The sequence below is a fragment of the Chionomys nivalis genome, chromosome 7 (assembly GCF_950005125.1).
Source record: "Chionomys nivalis chromosome 7, mChiNiv1.1, whole genome shotgun sequence".
Taxonomy (NCBI): Eukaryota; Metazoa; Chordata; class Mammalia; order Rodentia; family Cricetidae; genus Chionomys; species Chionomys nivalis.
Window position 1 is genome coordinate 65711874 of NC_080092.1, and position 17495 is coordinate 65729368.

The 17495-nt window shown below is 39.1% G+C and overlaps 1 protein-coding gene across 1 annotated transcript in view; it reads right to left on the reverse strand.

Annotated features, from left to right (window-relative positions):
* Positions 1–17495, reverse strand: part of Usp32 (ubiquitin specific peptidase 32) — a 137735-nt gene that overhangs the window by 21648 nt on the left and 98592 nt on the right. The window contains exons 20-26 of the mRNA XM_057774344.1: positions 16143–16281; positions 15811–15916; positions 14506–14679; positions 12681–12855; positions 12093–12244; positions 8339–8450; positions 5169–5380 (exon numbers count right to left, since the gene is read on the reverse strand). Of these exons, the coding sequence (XP_057630327.1) occupies positions 5169–5380; positions 8339–8450; positions 12093–12244; positions 12681–12855; positions 14506–14679; positions 15811–15916; positions 16143–16281 (1070 nt within the window). The remainder of the gene's footprint in view (positions 1–5168; positions 5381–8338; positions 8451–12092; positions 12245–12680; positions 12856–14505; positions 14680–15810; positions 15917–16142; positions 16282–17495) is intronic.

Here is a 17495-nt window from a genome sequence, read left to right on the forward strand (position 1 = left end):
CTTGATCTATTATTTCATCTTTTTATTTATTTATTTATTGATTTAAACTTATTTTTATTTTATGTTCATTGGTGTTTTGCCTGCATACATGTCTGTGAAGATGTCAGATTCCCTGCAACTGGAGTTACTGACAGTTGCGAACTGCCATGTGGGTGCTGGGAACTGAATCTGGATCCTCTGGAAGAGCAGCCAGTGCTCTTAATCTCTGACCCATCTCTCCAGCCCCTTTTTATTTTTAATTACTATTGTATGTGTACATACTTGTGTGGGGGTGTGTCATGGTATACGTGGGTGTGCATGGAGGTTAGGACAACTCTATAGAGCTGGATCTGTCCTTTTACTTTTATTACTTAACATTTGAGTTGTGTGTGTGTGTGTGTGTGTGTGTGCATGCACACACCACATATGTGCAGGTGACAAGAGGCCAAAGGTGTCAGATCTCCTAGAGTAGGAGCTATAAGCAGTTGCACACTGTCTGGCATGGGTACTGGAAATTGAACTCAGGTCCTCTGGAAGAGCAATATACACTCTTAACCACTAATCATCTCTTCAGCTCCCCACTTTCATGACTTTAAAAATTTTTTAATGTATATTTATCTATGTGAGTTTCTGCACATGAGAACAGGTGCCTCTTGGAGTCCCAAAAGGGCATGGGATACCTTGGAGCTTAAGTTATAGGTGCCTGTTAGCCACCTTCTATGCTAGGAAATAAACTCAGGTCCTCTGCAGGAACAAAATGTACTCTTTTTCTCTTCCCTTCTATTTCTTTAACCTCACAGAGTGATGAGAAGGTACAAGCCTTGCCTCTGGGCTGTCTGCCCTCTTCCTGGCAACTGAACATACATTCTAGCAATCAATGGGAGTTGAGACTAGGTTCTTCCAAGAGGGAAATATCTACCATTGTTGGTGGGGAATGTAGTCCCCACTGGTCACCTAGATGACTGGGCCCCCCTAGGATGTATCCTAGCAGTCCCAGGAAGCTTGGTCTATTCCAACCCACTCTCCAGGGATAACAAAACCTCACCTCACCTCAGAATCTCTGGAAGAGCAGCAATGCTCTTAACCTCTGAGTCATCTCTCTAGCCCCCAAAATGTGCTCTTAACAACCATGTCAATTAACAAATGTGCTCTGAACAGCCTTGTCAATTAACAAATGTGCTCTGAACAGCCTTGTCAATTAACAAATGTGCTCTTAACAGCCTTGTCAAAAGTGGAAAGGTCCACCCTTTCCACTTTCTGTGGTTCTGAGATGAACTAGGTCACTTGGCTTGCATGGCAAGCACCTTCATTCACTGAACCATCTGACTGATCCTATGATTTTAAGTTGTTTAACATTTCATTTATCCATTAATTAATTAGTATGGGTATTTTGTCTGCATGTATGTGTGTGCACCACATGTGGGCTGGTGACTGTAGAGGTCAGACAGGGTATCAGATCCTTTGGGATTAGAATTGCAGACAGTTGTGACCTACTATGGGGATGGTATGAATCAAACTCAGGTCCTCTGGAAGAGCAGTCAGCTCTTTTAACCACTGAGTCACCTCTCCACCCAGACACCCCCCCCCTTTCTGTTTTGTTTTTCAAGACAGGGTTTCTCTGTATCGCCCTAGTTGGTTCTGGAAATTGCTCTGTAGATCAAGCAGGCCTCCAGTTTTATGTGCTCCTGCCTCCCAAGTGTCAAGATTAATCTAATTTCAGCCCTTTTGTTCTTAAAAATTCAAAAATACTATGTTATGGGTATTTTGCCTACAGGTATGTCTGGGCACCACATTTGTGCCTGGTACCAGAAGATGGGGTTGCATATCCTAGATCTGGATGGTTACGAATCGTCTGTGGGTGCTGGGAATTAAACCTGAGTCTTCTGGAAGAGTGGCAGGTAGTCTTAATCACTGAGCAATTTCTCCAGTGCTAATATTTTTGTTTTAAAAAAAACCAAACTCCCAACAGTATTGTTTTCTATATAGATACCTCCTCTATGATTTCTAAAGCTTGTTTGTATTGAAAAGAGTTTTTGAATACACAATTTAAAAAATGTGATGGATTAAAGTATTTATAGAGGTGACTAGGAACTACCTGCCACCAAGACCTATTTATGTCTAAATTCTGTAACTGGTAAATTCAATCTTACAGGGCAAAGAGCTTTTGCTAATGTAATTGAGAGTCTTCCTGCCTCCCTAAATTCTTTCACTCATTTTTAAGAAAGAGTTCATATGATTTTTACTTGTGTGTATATGTATGCCACATATTTTCAGTTACCAGTAGAGGCCAGGTACTGAATACCCTGCAGCTGGATTTATAAGAGGTTATGAGCCACTGACATGGGTGCTAATACCAAACTCTGGTCTTTTGGAAGAACAGCAAACATGGTTTAACTGCTGATTAAATCGTCTCTCCAGCCCCAAGACGGAGGTCTTTAATATGAAATCACATGACATAAGAAACCAAGTGGAAAGAATCTTTGTAAGAGAAAGGGAGAGACAGAAGGGAAAGTTCAGATGAACAGGCAGGAAATGCAGTTATGTAGGCACAAGCTAAGGGATGCTCAGACCAGAAGGGAAAGGAGCTGAGAGAGAGTCCCCTAGAGTCCTCCTTTGGAGAGACAACTCTGTTGGTATCTTAAGTTCAGACTTTTGGTTCCTAGATTATAAAGGAATTTCTGTTAAGTCACAGTTTATTATAATTTGTTACAGAAGTCCTTGGAAATTAACATAGTACTTCACCTCTAATTACATTTTCTCTTGTTATAGAATTAATCAATGTACTTATTTTGTTAAACACACTAATTTGTTTCTTCACAAAGCTCATTTCTTTTTACTTTCCCTTCCTTTCTGATTTCCCTTTAAACATCGTTTACAATATATAATTTATTTATGTTCATTGGTATTTTGTCTGCATATAGATCTATATGAGGTTACTAAGTTCCCTGGAACAGAAGTTATAGACAGTTTTGAATTGCCATGTGGGAGCAGGGAATAGAACCTTGGTTCTCTGGAAGATCAACCAGTGCTTTTAACTGCTGAGCCATTCTCTCCAGCTCCTGTCGGTTTTTTTTTTTTTTTTTTTTTTTGGAAGCAGAGTCTTACTATGTAGACCTGGAACTCAAGGTCATCCTGTTTCAGCAACTTAAGTGCTAAGATTACAGCTAGGTACCAATGACTCAATGACTTTTATTTTCTTTTTATATGAGCAGGGTAGTACATTTTAGCCAACAAACATAATAAATGAGAATTTGAGAGCCGGGGGTGATTATTTGATTATTTCTCTTTTTCTTTCTCCTCCACCCCACTCGGTGCTAGAGATTAAACCCTGGACTAGTTCTTTTTCACTCTAGGCAAATACTCTATGACGACTAAATAATACCCCTAGATCCAGAGTGAATTATGAACAGTGGCAGGGATAACTAGTGGCTCTAAGAAATTACCTATCAAGCAGGGTAGTGGTGGTGCACACCTTTTATCCCAGCACCTGGGAGGCAGAGGCAGGTGATCTCTGTAAGTCCGAAGCCAGCCTGGTCTACAGATCTAGTTCCAGGATAGGCCCCAAAGCTACAGAGAAAACCTGTCTCAAAAAACCAAATAAGTAAAATGCAAAAAAAAAAAAAAAAAAAGAAAGAAAAAGAAATTACCTATCACCCAGCGGTAGTGGTACATGCCTTTAATCCCAGCACTAAGATTTCAGAGAGTTTGAGACCAGCTTGGTCTACAAAGTGAGTTCTAGAAGAGCCAGGGCTATTACATAGAGAAACCATCTCAAAAAGACCAAAGCCAATAAAAAAAGGAAAAAAAGAAAAAAAGAAAAGAAAAAGAAAAGCCAAAAAACCAAACCAAAAAAAGAAATTGTATTTATTTTATTTTTATTTTTTTGAGACAAAGTCTCTAGTCATGGCTGGTCTGAAATGTGCCATGTAGACCAGACTGGTCTCAAACGCAACAACTGATATCTACGTGCCTCTGCCTCCTGAGTACTGGATTTAAATGCATGCACCAGTCCAATTCTTTTATTTTATAAAATGATGATAACAAAGCTCAAAGGGCTCAAATGGCTACTTAGTAGCAGGATTAGAACCACAATACAGGTTGTTCAATTGCTAGCCTAACTGTTCATTCTCCTTTTCTGAGTCCCCACTATGCCCCAATCACTTACTGATCAGTTTTCAAATTTTTTTCTTTTTTTTCATATGTGTGTGAGTACATGTGCAGGCCCAAGGTTGATGTTGGAAAATCATCCTTGATCACTCTTTTTTTTGTTTATATTTTTTGAGACAGGGTTTCTCTATGTAGCTTTGGCTATCCTCTAACTAGCTCTGTAGACCTGCCTGTCTCTGTCTCTCAAATGCTGGGATTAAAGGCATGCACCACCATAGCCCAATATCCTTGATCATTCTTAAACCTGTTCACTGAGGCAGGTTCTCTTAATTAAATCTGGAATTTGCAATACAGTTTGCCCTGGGGATTTCCTGTCTCTGTCTTTTGAGCTGAAATGTTGAGCTTGACCAGTTGGCCAAGACCCCCACCTGGCATTTACACAGGTTCTGGGAATCCAAAGTCCAACTTGTCCTCATGCTTGCAAGCCTCCAAGCCATCTCCTTCTTCCACACCTTATTTTATTTTATTTTATTTTATTTTATTTTACGTGTATGTATGTTTTTCCTGCATGTATATATGTATATCACATGCATGCAATACCCATGGAGGCCAGAAGAGGACACTGGGTCTCCTGGAACTAGAGTTAAAATAGGTCATGAAATGCCAGTACTCTTAACCAATGAATCATCTCTCCAGTCCCACCCCCATTTTTTTTTTTAATTAGGAAAAAATTAAAAAGCCTTCAATGGAAAGAGCTAGTTTAGCAAGGGAGGAATTACAAAAAACTTTGTCAAAGAAGATTCTTGTGTCTTCCAGAAAAACATACAATGACAATAATATTTCAGCCTCTCCAGATCTGGGATTACAGGTGTGCAACTATCATTCTGTTCCTCTTAACATTCGGTAAGGATGTCATTTTATATAACGGCAGACATATATGACACAGAATCCTGGTTCTAACACATAAGCATATATGATATAATGAGAGTACATTTAAGAAAGATGTGGAAAAGACAAAATGGCTGCATTTCACCAATGACAGCTGGCAGGACCAATAGTAATTTGCCCAACATTTAACTAACCATTTTTCGATGGACTGCAATGATGTAGCCTGTAACGGGATCATCAGAAAGAGGTGGCATATGACCATTCACCATTCCATTTGTGACATTCTTCTCAGTTCCACATGGCACAACTGTATTTGGCATTCCATTGGGGATGAATATAGGTCGAGGGAGATCCCCATTGGTAGTCAGGGTGAACAGTCCATTTGTAGATGGAGAAGAGGAGCAATCTGTAAATTCAGAGATGTGCACATATCATAACCCTGTATCACCATCATCTTTGTTCTTTTCTCAAGTTTTATGAGTGTTTTGAACACTTGACAGTGCAGACTTTCCCAATTCAGGACAGGGATAACTCACAGACCAAGAAACAATTCTAAATTTATTGGTAAATTTAAAGTCTAGAATTTAGTTTTGTAACTCATGACTAAAGGATAAGGGAGAGAAGTGTGGTAACTATTACGTAGTGCTTCTGGAGCAGCTCCATGAGTATCACGTGGTACACAAACGTCTCTACCATTCATTTTCTTCTTCTCTAAAATTATTCTCAAAATAGTCTATTCAATGTGACCTTAAGCCAACTGTTAATTTTTAAATGAAAACAAAGATAAAAATGCACTCTTAGTGACTAAGGCTTAGTCTAAATAGCTACATTTCAAGAGATCAATAGCCCATGCCAGTGACAGATACTGTACTGAAGTACAGAGATGCTAGTTTCCATCACTGCAAAGTCCCACCAAATAGTGACATTCTAAATAAAGAACATGAGATCATCTACTAACTCATGATCAGCATAACTATTACATGCAGTTAGGAGCTTCACTTCCTATGAAGTCTGTTATAGGAGGAGAATTAACCTAATAGTAATTTGTCAAGGAAGAATCCCTGGGAATAATGGCTTACACTTGTACTTGCAGCACTTGGAAGCCAGAGGTAGGAGGATTGTGAGTTTGAGGATGTCTAGGATTAAACAGTGAGATCAGGTCAAATCTGAGATACACAGTGCAAAATTGTGTCAAAACCCAAAGGCTATGTTGTATATCATTTTTCCTCCCAACTGAAATATTTTCCCAAGAGGAAAGGGGGAGGCTCAAGAGATCAGGCAACCAACAAAATGCCACATGTCTGACAAAGTGGAAAATTGCAAGATTCTTGAAGGCCTCTGCTTTATAGAAAAAGTAAATAAGTGTGAGGAAGGAGACTGAGAACAGCTAGCTAAACTGTTAGGTAGAGATTTCTTAGACTGTGGGAGCTGCCTCAAGCTGTGCAGAGTGCTCCAGGGATACAGATTTCTTGAGTCTTCACTAGAGCTAGGGAGGTCTTTGGTGATGCAACAGCTCTTTTGAATCATCTCTGCTTCTGTTAGTAATCCCTCTCCTATATTCCTGTTAGTAATCCCTCTCCTATACCCCTGTTAGTAATCCCTCTCCTATACCCCTGTTAGTAATCCCTCTCCTATACCCCTGTTAGTAATCCCTCTCCTATACCCCTGTTAGTAATCCCTCTTCTATACCCGTTAGTAATCCCTCACCCACCTCTGTTAGTAGCTCCAATACAAACTCATTGGTTTACCAAACTGGACTTTGGTGCAGTCATTACTTTTAATCTCATGGTTTTACTTTTTTGGGGTTAGTAGACATGTGTATGTGGCAACTCCTCAGGAAAATACTCTTACACAACATGCTATCAAGAAGTATAGCACAGTCCTAGCATGTCTAAGATCTTAGATACTTAGCACCTCACTAAAAGAACAAAGTATATGAAGCCCAAAAGACTAAGTGTCCAACCATATTAAAGCCTGTGTGATAACCAGACACATTCTTATTTACTAAAATTATTGTGTTTATTTTCTGGTAGTTGAAAAGGCCTAACTTAACATCAGTGCAGTCATGACAGGCTACAAACTAACAATGCTGACAATAGGCCTCAGCGATACAATAACCAGGAAAGCCACAGAGCAGAATTGAGGGAATTGAGACAAGTACTAGATGCTCCAGAACATTAGGAATAGCTTACCTAACTTGTACATAGGTTGCTAATTTCCTTACAGCAATGCCAGTACCAATCCCTGTTTGGTAAGACTTTTGTCACCTCACTCAGGAATTCAACCCCCATCTGAATTCAGAATTCCCTTCCCCTTCCCCATCCTTTACTCCTTAAAAACCCTGTCATAGCTGAGCTCAGTGCTCTCCCTGATTCAGCCGCTGTGTTGGAGAGGATGGGAGAGCCCAGGCTCAAGCTTGAAATTAACGGCTCTTTCCTTCTGCATATGAACTCAGATTGCTGGTAGTTTCTGGGGAACTCATAACACAAACATGTAGTAAGTTCTTTTCATACTGTCTTACCATTATGAAAAGATAAGGGGTTATGAATGTTCATGGTATGTTTATGAACTAAGAATTACTTAGCTTGTTTATTTACTGGTTCTGAATTTTAGGTACCTCATCAAGAAAAACCGGAGTTAAATGATTATTAGAATTCTTACAAAAATCTCCAGTCAACGGTTTCTGCTGGGCTCAAACAATTTTTTAGGGGACAGGGGAGGAAGGGAGGGGAGAGGAGAAAAATGTATAGCACAATAAAAACAAGAAATTCTTTTTAGTGTAACAAAAAAGCTCTAAGTCAAAAGGTTTCTGTTGTGATTTTTTTTTTTTTTTTTTTTTTTTGGTTTTTCGAGACAGGGTTTCTCTGTGGCTTTGGAGCCTGTCCTGGAACTAGCTCTTGTAGACCAGGCTGGTCTCGAACTCACAGAGATCCGCCTGCCTCTGCCTCCCAAGTGCTGGGATTAAAGGCATGCGCCACCACCGCCCGGCCTCTGTTGTGATTTTAGTCCCAGCACTTAGATCTCTATGATTCAAATTCAGCCTGGTCTACAAAGAGAATTCCAGGACAGTCAGGACTTCTTTGTGTAGCCCCGACTGTCTCAGAAAACAAAACAAACAATATATATAAAAACCTCTTAGACCAAATTTATTACATTTATGTATCTGTACACATATGTGTGTGCAAGCACATGTTTCAGCATGCATGTGCAAGTCAGAGAACAATTTGCGGGAGTCAGTTCTCTCCTTCCACCATGTCAGGTCATCAGGCTTAGATCATTGCAAGTCCCTTTATCAAGCTGAGTTATTCTGAAGGCCCTACACCAAAGTTTAACACTGAGATCCCGAGGAGGTGGTCTAGGTTACCTGTTTGTATTGGACTACACGCTGAGACTGGAGATGCAAGAACAGGGATTTCAAATGCACACAAAAATCCACTCACTGAGAGTCGAACTTTTTGGTTGTCCTGAGGGAAGGTCTACAAAAAGAATAAAGAAAAAACAGGTTTTAAATAAAACAGAAAAATTACCTGTGATGTAGAGAAATTTTATTTTTTATTTATTTTTTTAAGACAAGGTTTCACTACATAATTCTGTCTGGCTGTCTGGGAACTCACATTGTCGACCAAGATGACCTTGAGCACACAGAGATCTGCCAGCTTCTACCCCTGCTGGGATTAAAGGTGTACACCACCACACCAGTAAAACAATCTTCCTTGACCAACTAAAGATGAATGTTGGATAAACTTACAATTCACCCCCTGCTAAAGAAAACCCTTAGCCGGGCAGTGGTGGCGCACGCCTTTAATCCCAGCACTTGGGAGGCAGAAGCAGGCGGATCTCTGTGAGTTCAAGACCAGCCTGGTCTACAGAGCTAGTTCCAGGACAGGCTCCAAAACCACAGAGAAACCCTGTCTTGAAAAAAACAAAAAAAACAAACCAAAAAAAACAAAACAAAACAAAAAACCCTTATCCCTGTCCATGGAAAGGACATATGCTGCGAGTGACAGACTTTTACATTCTGTCTCAACTATCCAAACTGTAAACCCCAACAGATTTCTTTACATTTTATATAAGAAAAAAAAAATCAATGCGGCCTGGGTGTGGTGGCACACACCTTCCAGAAGAGACAGTCAAATCTCTGAGTTCAAGGCCAGCCTGGTGCACAGAGTAAGATGAAGGTCAGCCAAGGCTACACAGAGTGAAAGGAAACAACAATAACAAAAATGTCAACTTAGATGGGCTTTGTTCAGAGGGCGGGAATCAGTAATCACAGACGATTAGAGGGATGAGGTATGAGGATGGTGGTTTTTCCTTCTCTCTCTCTTTTTTATAATTTATTTAACTTTATTTTATATGCATTGGTATGAAGGTGTCAGATCTCCTGGAACCAATATCAATAAATAAAAAATTTAAAAAAGAAATGCCGAGCCTCCCCCCCCCCCCCCACCTCTAAATGGGTCACAGTGTTGGATAAATGTATGTAGGCTTGGGAGAGGAAGGAATAAGAATATAGACAGTTGTCTAGATTATGTATATTATTGTGTTTTCTTTAATTTTTCTTTTTTTAAGACAGGGCTTCTCTGTAGCTTTGGAGCCTGTCCTGGAACTAGCTCTTGTAGACCAGGCTGGCCTCGAACTCACAAGACATCCATCTGCCTCTGCTTCCTGAGTGCTGGGATTAAAAGTGCCCGGCCCCTTCTTTAAATTTGTTGACTGTGAAGGAGATAAGAACAGAGAGACATTTCATTGTATGGGCTGCTAAGCTAAATCAGCCTGTATATTATAAAGGTATCTTGACTTTAGAATTTGTGTATAAGGATATGTTTCTTTGGAAAAGAGGTTCTTCTTTTGTTTCCACAGAGAATGAGAACCTGTGGATTATTTCCAGACTAATGTGGTTTGATGGACCAAACACCCCTGAAAGGTCACCTTGAACACCACTCAAAAAATTATTTAAGCCGGGCGGTGGTGGCGCACGCCTTTAATCCCAGCACTCGGGAGGCAGAGGCAGGCGGATCTCTGTGAGTTCGAGACCAGCCTGGTCTACAAGAGCTAGTTCCAGGACAGGCTCCAAAACCACAGAGAAACCTTGTCTCGAAAAAAAAAAAAAAAAAACAACAACAAAAAAAAATTATTTAGCCCAATAAACAGCAAGAAGCAGTTTGGAGAAAACTATGCACATATTCCCAAATATTGTTTATAAATATTTGTTTACATTTAAAGGGGGATATGATATAGATATGAATAATTTGCATTGGTATGGATCTTGGTTTATTGTTACAAATTTAAGGTCAATTTTGCTATACTGTGTATATATATTTCTGCTCTTGATTAAGGTATTGTGATTGTGTAGCTCATTAATGTAATATATAATTAAGAAGTATAGGTAAATAGAGAGTCATCTATAATAGTCAAGCTTGTAGTCATGTTAGATTTTCTAGATGGACAGATATGTATTTCAGATGGATAGGCATTCTTCAAACCTTTCAAAGACTATAGAATATGGCATTTAAAATGTTTAAATTTTGGAATTTTCATGACATGAGGCACATCTCCTGGCAGCACCAATTACTTCAAGAAGATGATGGGCATTGAAGAGGCTCCCTATGGAGTTTGTTAGCCATTTGGGCAAGAAACTGTTCTTGCCTAGACTGCTTGATGGTATGCTGTGTGAACTGGATATGCAGGAACCACAGAGAAATGACTGTTCAACTTGCCTAAAGGTGAGACTGTCCTTTAGGGTTCCTGCTTCATGAAAGAGACTGTCAGACATTCTGCAGGATACAGAAGAAAGTGACTGACAAACTGCCAATATATGCAGACCTGTTTTTGAAATTTTCAGCTTCATGAAAAAGTCTGCCAGATACTATGGGTCAGTAGGCTGAATATGGATGACCCAAAATGACAGAACTTTGGGTGACTGTCCAGACAGCAAGATGTCTCTGCCAATTCTAGAGTTTTGGAAGTTGTTTACAATGTACTTACTGTTTACTTAGGTAATATTATATTCTCCTAAGTCTTTGATGGAGTTGAAGAATAGTTATTATAGTTTTCCTTAGTTATGATAAAAGATAAAGTAGATATAAATGTTGTAACTATAATTCTTGCTTGATACCTGTTTTGTTATAAACCTTCCTTTTTTATTTAAAGAGAAAAGGGGAGGTGATGTGTGATTTCTCCCCCCCTCGTATGATATGAGTACCATTGGTTAATAAAGAAACTGGCTAGGTCTGACGGGGTAGAACAGAACTAGGTGGGGAAAACTAAACTGAATGCTGAGAGAAGGAAGGTGGAGTCAAAGAGAAGCCATGTAGCCCCGCCAGAGACAGATGCCAGAACTTTACCCAGTAAACCACAGCCTCATGGGGATACACAGAATAATAGGAATGGGTTAATTTAATATGTAAGACTTAGCCAATAAGAAGCTAGAGCTAAAGGGACAAGCAGTGATTTAATTAATATAGTTTCTGTGTGATTATTTCAGGGGCTGAGCCACCAGGAACCAACGAGCAGCCTCCCTGCAACATTTAGTCATTAAGGAGTGGTATTACTTGATAAGAATTAGAAGGTGTGGCCTTGTTGGAAGAAGTGTGTCACTGGGGGTGGGTTTTGTAGTTTTAAAAGTCCAAGTCAGGCCCACTGTCATTCTTTCTTCCTGCTGCCTGCTGATTAGGATTTAGAACTTCTCCAGCAACATATCTGCTTGTGTGCCACCCTGTTCCCTGCTATGATGATAGTGGACTAACCCTCTAAAACTGTAAATAAGCCTCAACTCAATGCTTTCTTTATAAGAGATGCCTTGGCCATGGTGTCTCTTCACAGCAACACACTGACTAAGACAGAAGCTGGTTCCAGAAGCGGGATATTGCTGTGATGGGCCTGACCACACTGTTTGTTGGCAGAATGTGAATTTTGGATTAGGAAAGCAGTTGAATGCTTTAAGCAGGATTTAATGGGTCATTCAAGTAGGGGCTTGGAAGATAGTGGTGCTGAGGGTGATGTAGACTGTGGGAGCTCAGCAATATAATCGTAAGGCATTAACATAATAACTGAAATCACTGAGAAACCTATCTTTGAAGAATAGAATCATATTTCCTAGAAAGAACAACTAATATTACCTTTATGTTGGAACTATTTACTTCTGCAAGAAGGATTTGTTCTGATTTAAGTCCACAGAGATCACTCAGCTGCTTTTTTAAACCTGTGTACTTTTCATCCATATTCAGTCTTAGTCCGTATCGTATTGGGGTAGTACCATCTAATTTAATTACTAGTAAATAAAACAAAAACTTTTTATTAGTAAAATGCAGGTTAAAAGGAAAGTCTTACAAAACACAAAAGATATATCTGACTTGCAAATAGCAAATATTTTAGCCTAGATTTTTTTTTTGTAAATGCTAAAGTAAAACCTAGGAATAATACTGACTAAAATCAAGAATTTTTTTTTAATATTCATCTGATAAAGAAGTCTGATTGGCTTTACAAGCTTTTCAGAGTTTCTGCTATGACTGGAATTAAGAAAAGCATCAATGAGCTCAAAAACAGGCCCATGCTCTAAACCTTTGGAATCTGAAATTGTGCTTTAATGTGGAGTGCTTGATTATAGCATGCTGACTACTCATATTTAGGAGAACTCATTGCAAACAACTAAATTCAGGCTGGAAAATAAAAAAAATGAATTGGTTTTTCAGAACTCTGTGACCTACCTGTTATTTCTAAATGCATATAACTGTCCATCGGAAGTGGTAAAGACAAAAAATTGAAAGGGTCGAATCGGACACTTATATGGCCACATGTCTTGCATTTGACTTGGGATCTTAGCTGACCATGGAACAAGTCCACAACGATTGATCTATTTCTCCTTAGATGGTTGTCCCAGGCCTATTAAGGAAAAACAAAATTTTATTTTCAAATTTAAAAGATAAACCTTTCAATACAATCTAAAATTACTGGTTAAGTATATTGGGTTTAAATAACCACAGAATATACTCTTATTCAAATTTAAATGGTGCCACATATAATTGTGGTAAGAACATCGTATTTACTGCTTTATAAGAAACTTAAAACCAAGGAAGGCATAGCTGGTGTACATCTTTAATTCTGGCACTCTGGAGGCAGAGCAAGCAGATCTCTGTGAGTTTGAGACCAGCCTGGTCAACACAGAAAGTTGCAGGACAGTCAGAGCTACATAAAGACCCACTACACACTATATACTACCAAATAAAACCTGTAGATCCAGGAATGGGTTACATCATTTTGAATTGTTGGCCAAAGAGATCCTATAGACTTCCCCAAACATAAGCCACTGCTCTTTGTTACTCTGTACAATCTGACCATAAGATTTTATTGCTGAATATACCACATATTTATGTCACTGAATATGGAGAAATTGAGCTGGTTCTTAACTACAAGCTTCACTTTTACTGACCGGAAGGCACTATACACACTACAGGAAGAGAAAAGGAATCATCAATCTTACTCAGTTATGAACCCTGTGAACTATAATAGTGACTTGCCTGCAAGATATACCCATTCATGCAATAGTGGCACAAATATTTTCAGAATAACCAACCACCTTTTGATTGGATATAAGACCTGCTCCATGAGATTGAACCTGTATTTGACAGTTAATGAGGCCAAGAATTTGAGACTAGATAGATGATAGGCCCTATGGGAAAACCTACAGTTTTCTGCTAAATGAATATTGAAATAAAATGACTCCTAACAACATACTACTATATCCATAGATCAGTGACTTACTGAACTCTCATCAGAGAAGCCTCTTCTTGAAGTAGATGGGAATTAAGACAGAGATCCACAACAGAACAACATGCATAGAGTGAGAACCTCTTGAGCACTCATCCCTAAATAGGATGTCTTTATCACACCCCGAGCCTCCAGGCTCAGGGATCTATGAGAAGATGGGGTAGAAAAATGAGATCTAGAGGTGGAAGATAAATCTAAGGAAACAGTGTTTTCCAGATCCAACAGGGCTGGATGTACATATGAATTCACAGAAACTGTGATAGCATTCATAAGACCTGCCTAATTTAAACCAGACAACATCTTAGACCAGACAAGGGGAAGAGAGCACAAAATCCAAGGCCAAATTAAGAAGCTATGTGCAGCTGATAGCTGCTACAAGTGTCAAAACTAGCTTTCTCGAATAGAGTAACACTGCACATGCCCAGGAATCGTTGTCCAACAAAAAATACTCCATGTTAACTTAGGATCTTGGGGCATGCCTGTAAACTCAGTGCTGGGGAGATAGAGACAGGAGAATCCCTGGAGCCTGCTGGCTAGCCAGACTGCCAAATCAGTGAACTACATGTTCAATGAGAGACATATCTCAAAAATAAGATAGGGCATAGATTAAGAAGACAGCCAACACAAACCTCTAACCTCTATTATTACCTGTACGCACATACACTGGCTAGTTTATTCACCAAAAGGCATAAAAAAAGTGTCCAGCTAAGTCAATAGAACACAAGACTCGTTAAAAACAACAAAAGACATTCAAAACAAACAAACCTCTGCAGCTACTTCCCAGTCAGGTCGTCCATCACTGTCTTTTAGTTCTACATATGGCTTCTCGTGGACTCGGTTTAGATCTTCATGAAGACCATCCAAAAGGAAAGCCAGAAGTTCTTGGGAGTCTTGTTGCTGGAACCCATTAAACCTGGGAGCATATTTTGCTATTGTCCACTATAAAAAGGAGGAGTAGCAGTCATTATTTCCTATCTTATAAAATTTGGAACAAGCATGTTCCATAATTCAGTCATTGATAAACATCAGAAAGAAAGTAAATGGCGTAATATTTGGTCTTCCGCTACTTCAGCAAACAAATTCTGGATAAGAATTTACTCTTTCTAACTTTAATCTCAGGTGAAAAAAAAAAGGAGAGGCATTTCGACAAGAACGTTTCCTAGTTTACCATCCATGTGGTGGTTTGAATGAAAATGGCCCCTAAGGGCCCACAGAGAGTGGCACTATTGGGGGTGTGGCCTTGTTGGAGGAAATGTGTCACTGGAAGTGGGATGTGAAGTTTCAGAAGTTCAAGCCAGATCCAGTGTCCCTCTCTCTTCCTGCTATCTGCCTATCCAGCAGTAGAACTCTCAGCCACCTCTCCAGTATCATGATATGCCACCATGTCCCACCATGATAATAAGAGATAAACTTCTGAAGAGTAAACCAGCCCCAATTAAATGTTTTCTTTATAAGTTGCCATAGTCATAATGTCTCATCACAGCAACAGAACTCTAAGATACTATCAAAGCAAACAGTTCTTTATTCACAGAGATGCTTAATTTATATTTATAAAATTTTTATTTATAGAAATAGTAAAATGGCAACTGATCATCCTGAAATATTTCCTAATGTATAAAAAGGTTTTCTTCTAGTTGCCTATTCTGGTCTTGTTCTATTTTAAGTTTTACTGTTAGATTAGAGGCCAAAAAGCATAGTGTTTAACTATCAGAACTTACAACTAAATTATCTTATCAATGCTAAAAATCTATCAGGTATAATTAGGTGGCCTATACTAGCAGTCAAGGAGTACCAAAAAAGTTTGCTCTTCACACAAGCAAAGGAATTGGTAAATCTATAAAACGAACAATGTCTCAAAGACATACTGTTTATTTAGTGTTTTCTCTCTGTTCACTACACATAAAGCAGTATTTTCCACTTACTTGATTTTATGCAAATTTGGTATTTAGGCTACTTAGTAAAATAATTTAAAAATTGATTAAGAAAGCTAAATAGAGAAAATGTGCAATAAAAGTGATAAAAGAACCATTAGGGAATAATAATATTTTCATATTATTTTAGTCTGCTTACCCGAAGCTTTAATGGGGCAACATTCTTCTGAGTTCCACTCCAAAGTTCCTGCACCAAATCGCCATAGCATTTAGCCATATGGCCTTTCATACCAATGGGATTTGTCCTAGAAGTTTGAGAGGGAAATTTGTTGCCATAGATTCTCCATAATTTACAATCATGTGGGCCCAAAACTACCTATCAAAAGACATATCCCTTGGCCCTTACTCATATTTGATAAGGCAATGAAATAACATTTTTTCCTTCACGTTAAAGGGAGAGGAGATTTAAGCAATATTGGATTTAGATCAAAGCTACAGAAAATAAATTGCCAGTGGGTCAAAGAGTATTACCTGTTGAGTTCATAAAGATGTCTCCCTGAGATAAAATACTGTGTCAGTGGTTGTGTGTTACTAACACACTGGATGCTTGAGTTCATGAAGCATGTGTTTCCCAGGTTACTCAGACCTGTGGCTCCCTTTTCTGTGGGAACTGCAACAAATAATGAGACAAGAGCCTAGCTGTAACAACATGCTGTGGAATGGTCATTTGTACTCAACTTCAACTGTGTTACTTTTCTTGTCCCTCTCTTTTTGACAGAAACTTACTTAGCATCAGAGGTTGACCTCAAACTAAGAATCCTCCTGCATTAAAATTCCATGTACTGGCATTATAGGCATGCGTCACAATACTGGCTTCCCAACATGATAATTTAAATTTTTTTTTTTTCTTTTTGAGACAGGGTTTCTCTGTGTAGCCTTGGCTGTCCTGGAACTTACTCTGTAGACCAGGCTGGCCTCAAACTCACAGAGATTCACCTGCCTCTGCCTCCTGATAGCTGAAATTAAAGGCATGTGCCATTATCGCCCTGTCAGATAAATGGAGATTAATGGTAAGGGTTTTTTCTTTAACCTTACTTTCAGTTTTTTTTTCTTTCTTTTTTTGGTGTTTTGAGACAGGGCTTCTCTACGTAGCCTTGGCTGCTGTGGAATTTGCTCTGTAGATCAGGATGGTCTCGAGTGTTGGGATTAAAGGTGTATGCCACCCCTGCCTAGTTTAAAAGCTTTTTAAAAATGATTTATTTATTATGCATACAGTATTCTGCCTGGATGTATGCCTTCAGGTCAGAAGAGGGCACCAAATCTCATTACACCACCATGTAGTTGCTGGGAATTGAACTGAGGATCTCTTAGCCATTTCTCCAGCACCTTACATTTTTTTAATCACGTCATTCACATCAGTTTTTCATGGAGTTTCTTGGGCAAACATGATGATCCTTGCTCATTTGTAACCTAGAAATAGCCAAGTGTTGTTTTTAATTGTGGCTATTGGTATCTTGTGGTAGGCATGCTCATAACCCCAATACTTGGGAGATAGAAGCAGGAGGATTAGGAAGTCAATATGAGACTCTGTTTACGACAACAAGAAAAACACCCCAGAATTAAATTCTCCGAAGATGACTTTATATTGGGCATGGTTGTACACACCTATGATTCTAGGAAGGCGGTACTGGAAAAATCATGTAGTCTGGGTTATATAGTAAGATCTTAGATTTAAAGGAAAGGAAATCGAAAACAATTTATTCTTTGAGGGGTGGTCCTAATGGCTTAGTAGTTAAAAGCACTTGCTGCTCTTCCAGAGGACCTGGGTTTGATTCTCAGCACATGTAGAGGTTCATAACTGTCCCAAGCCCAGGGATCTAATAT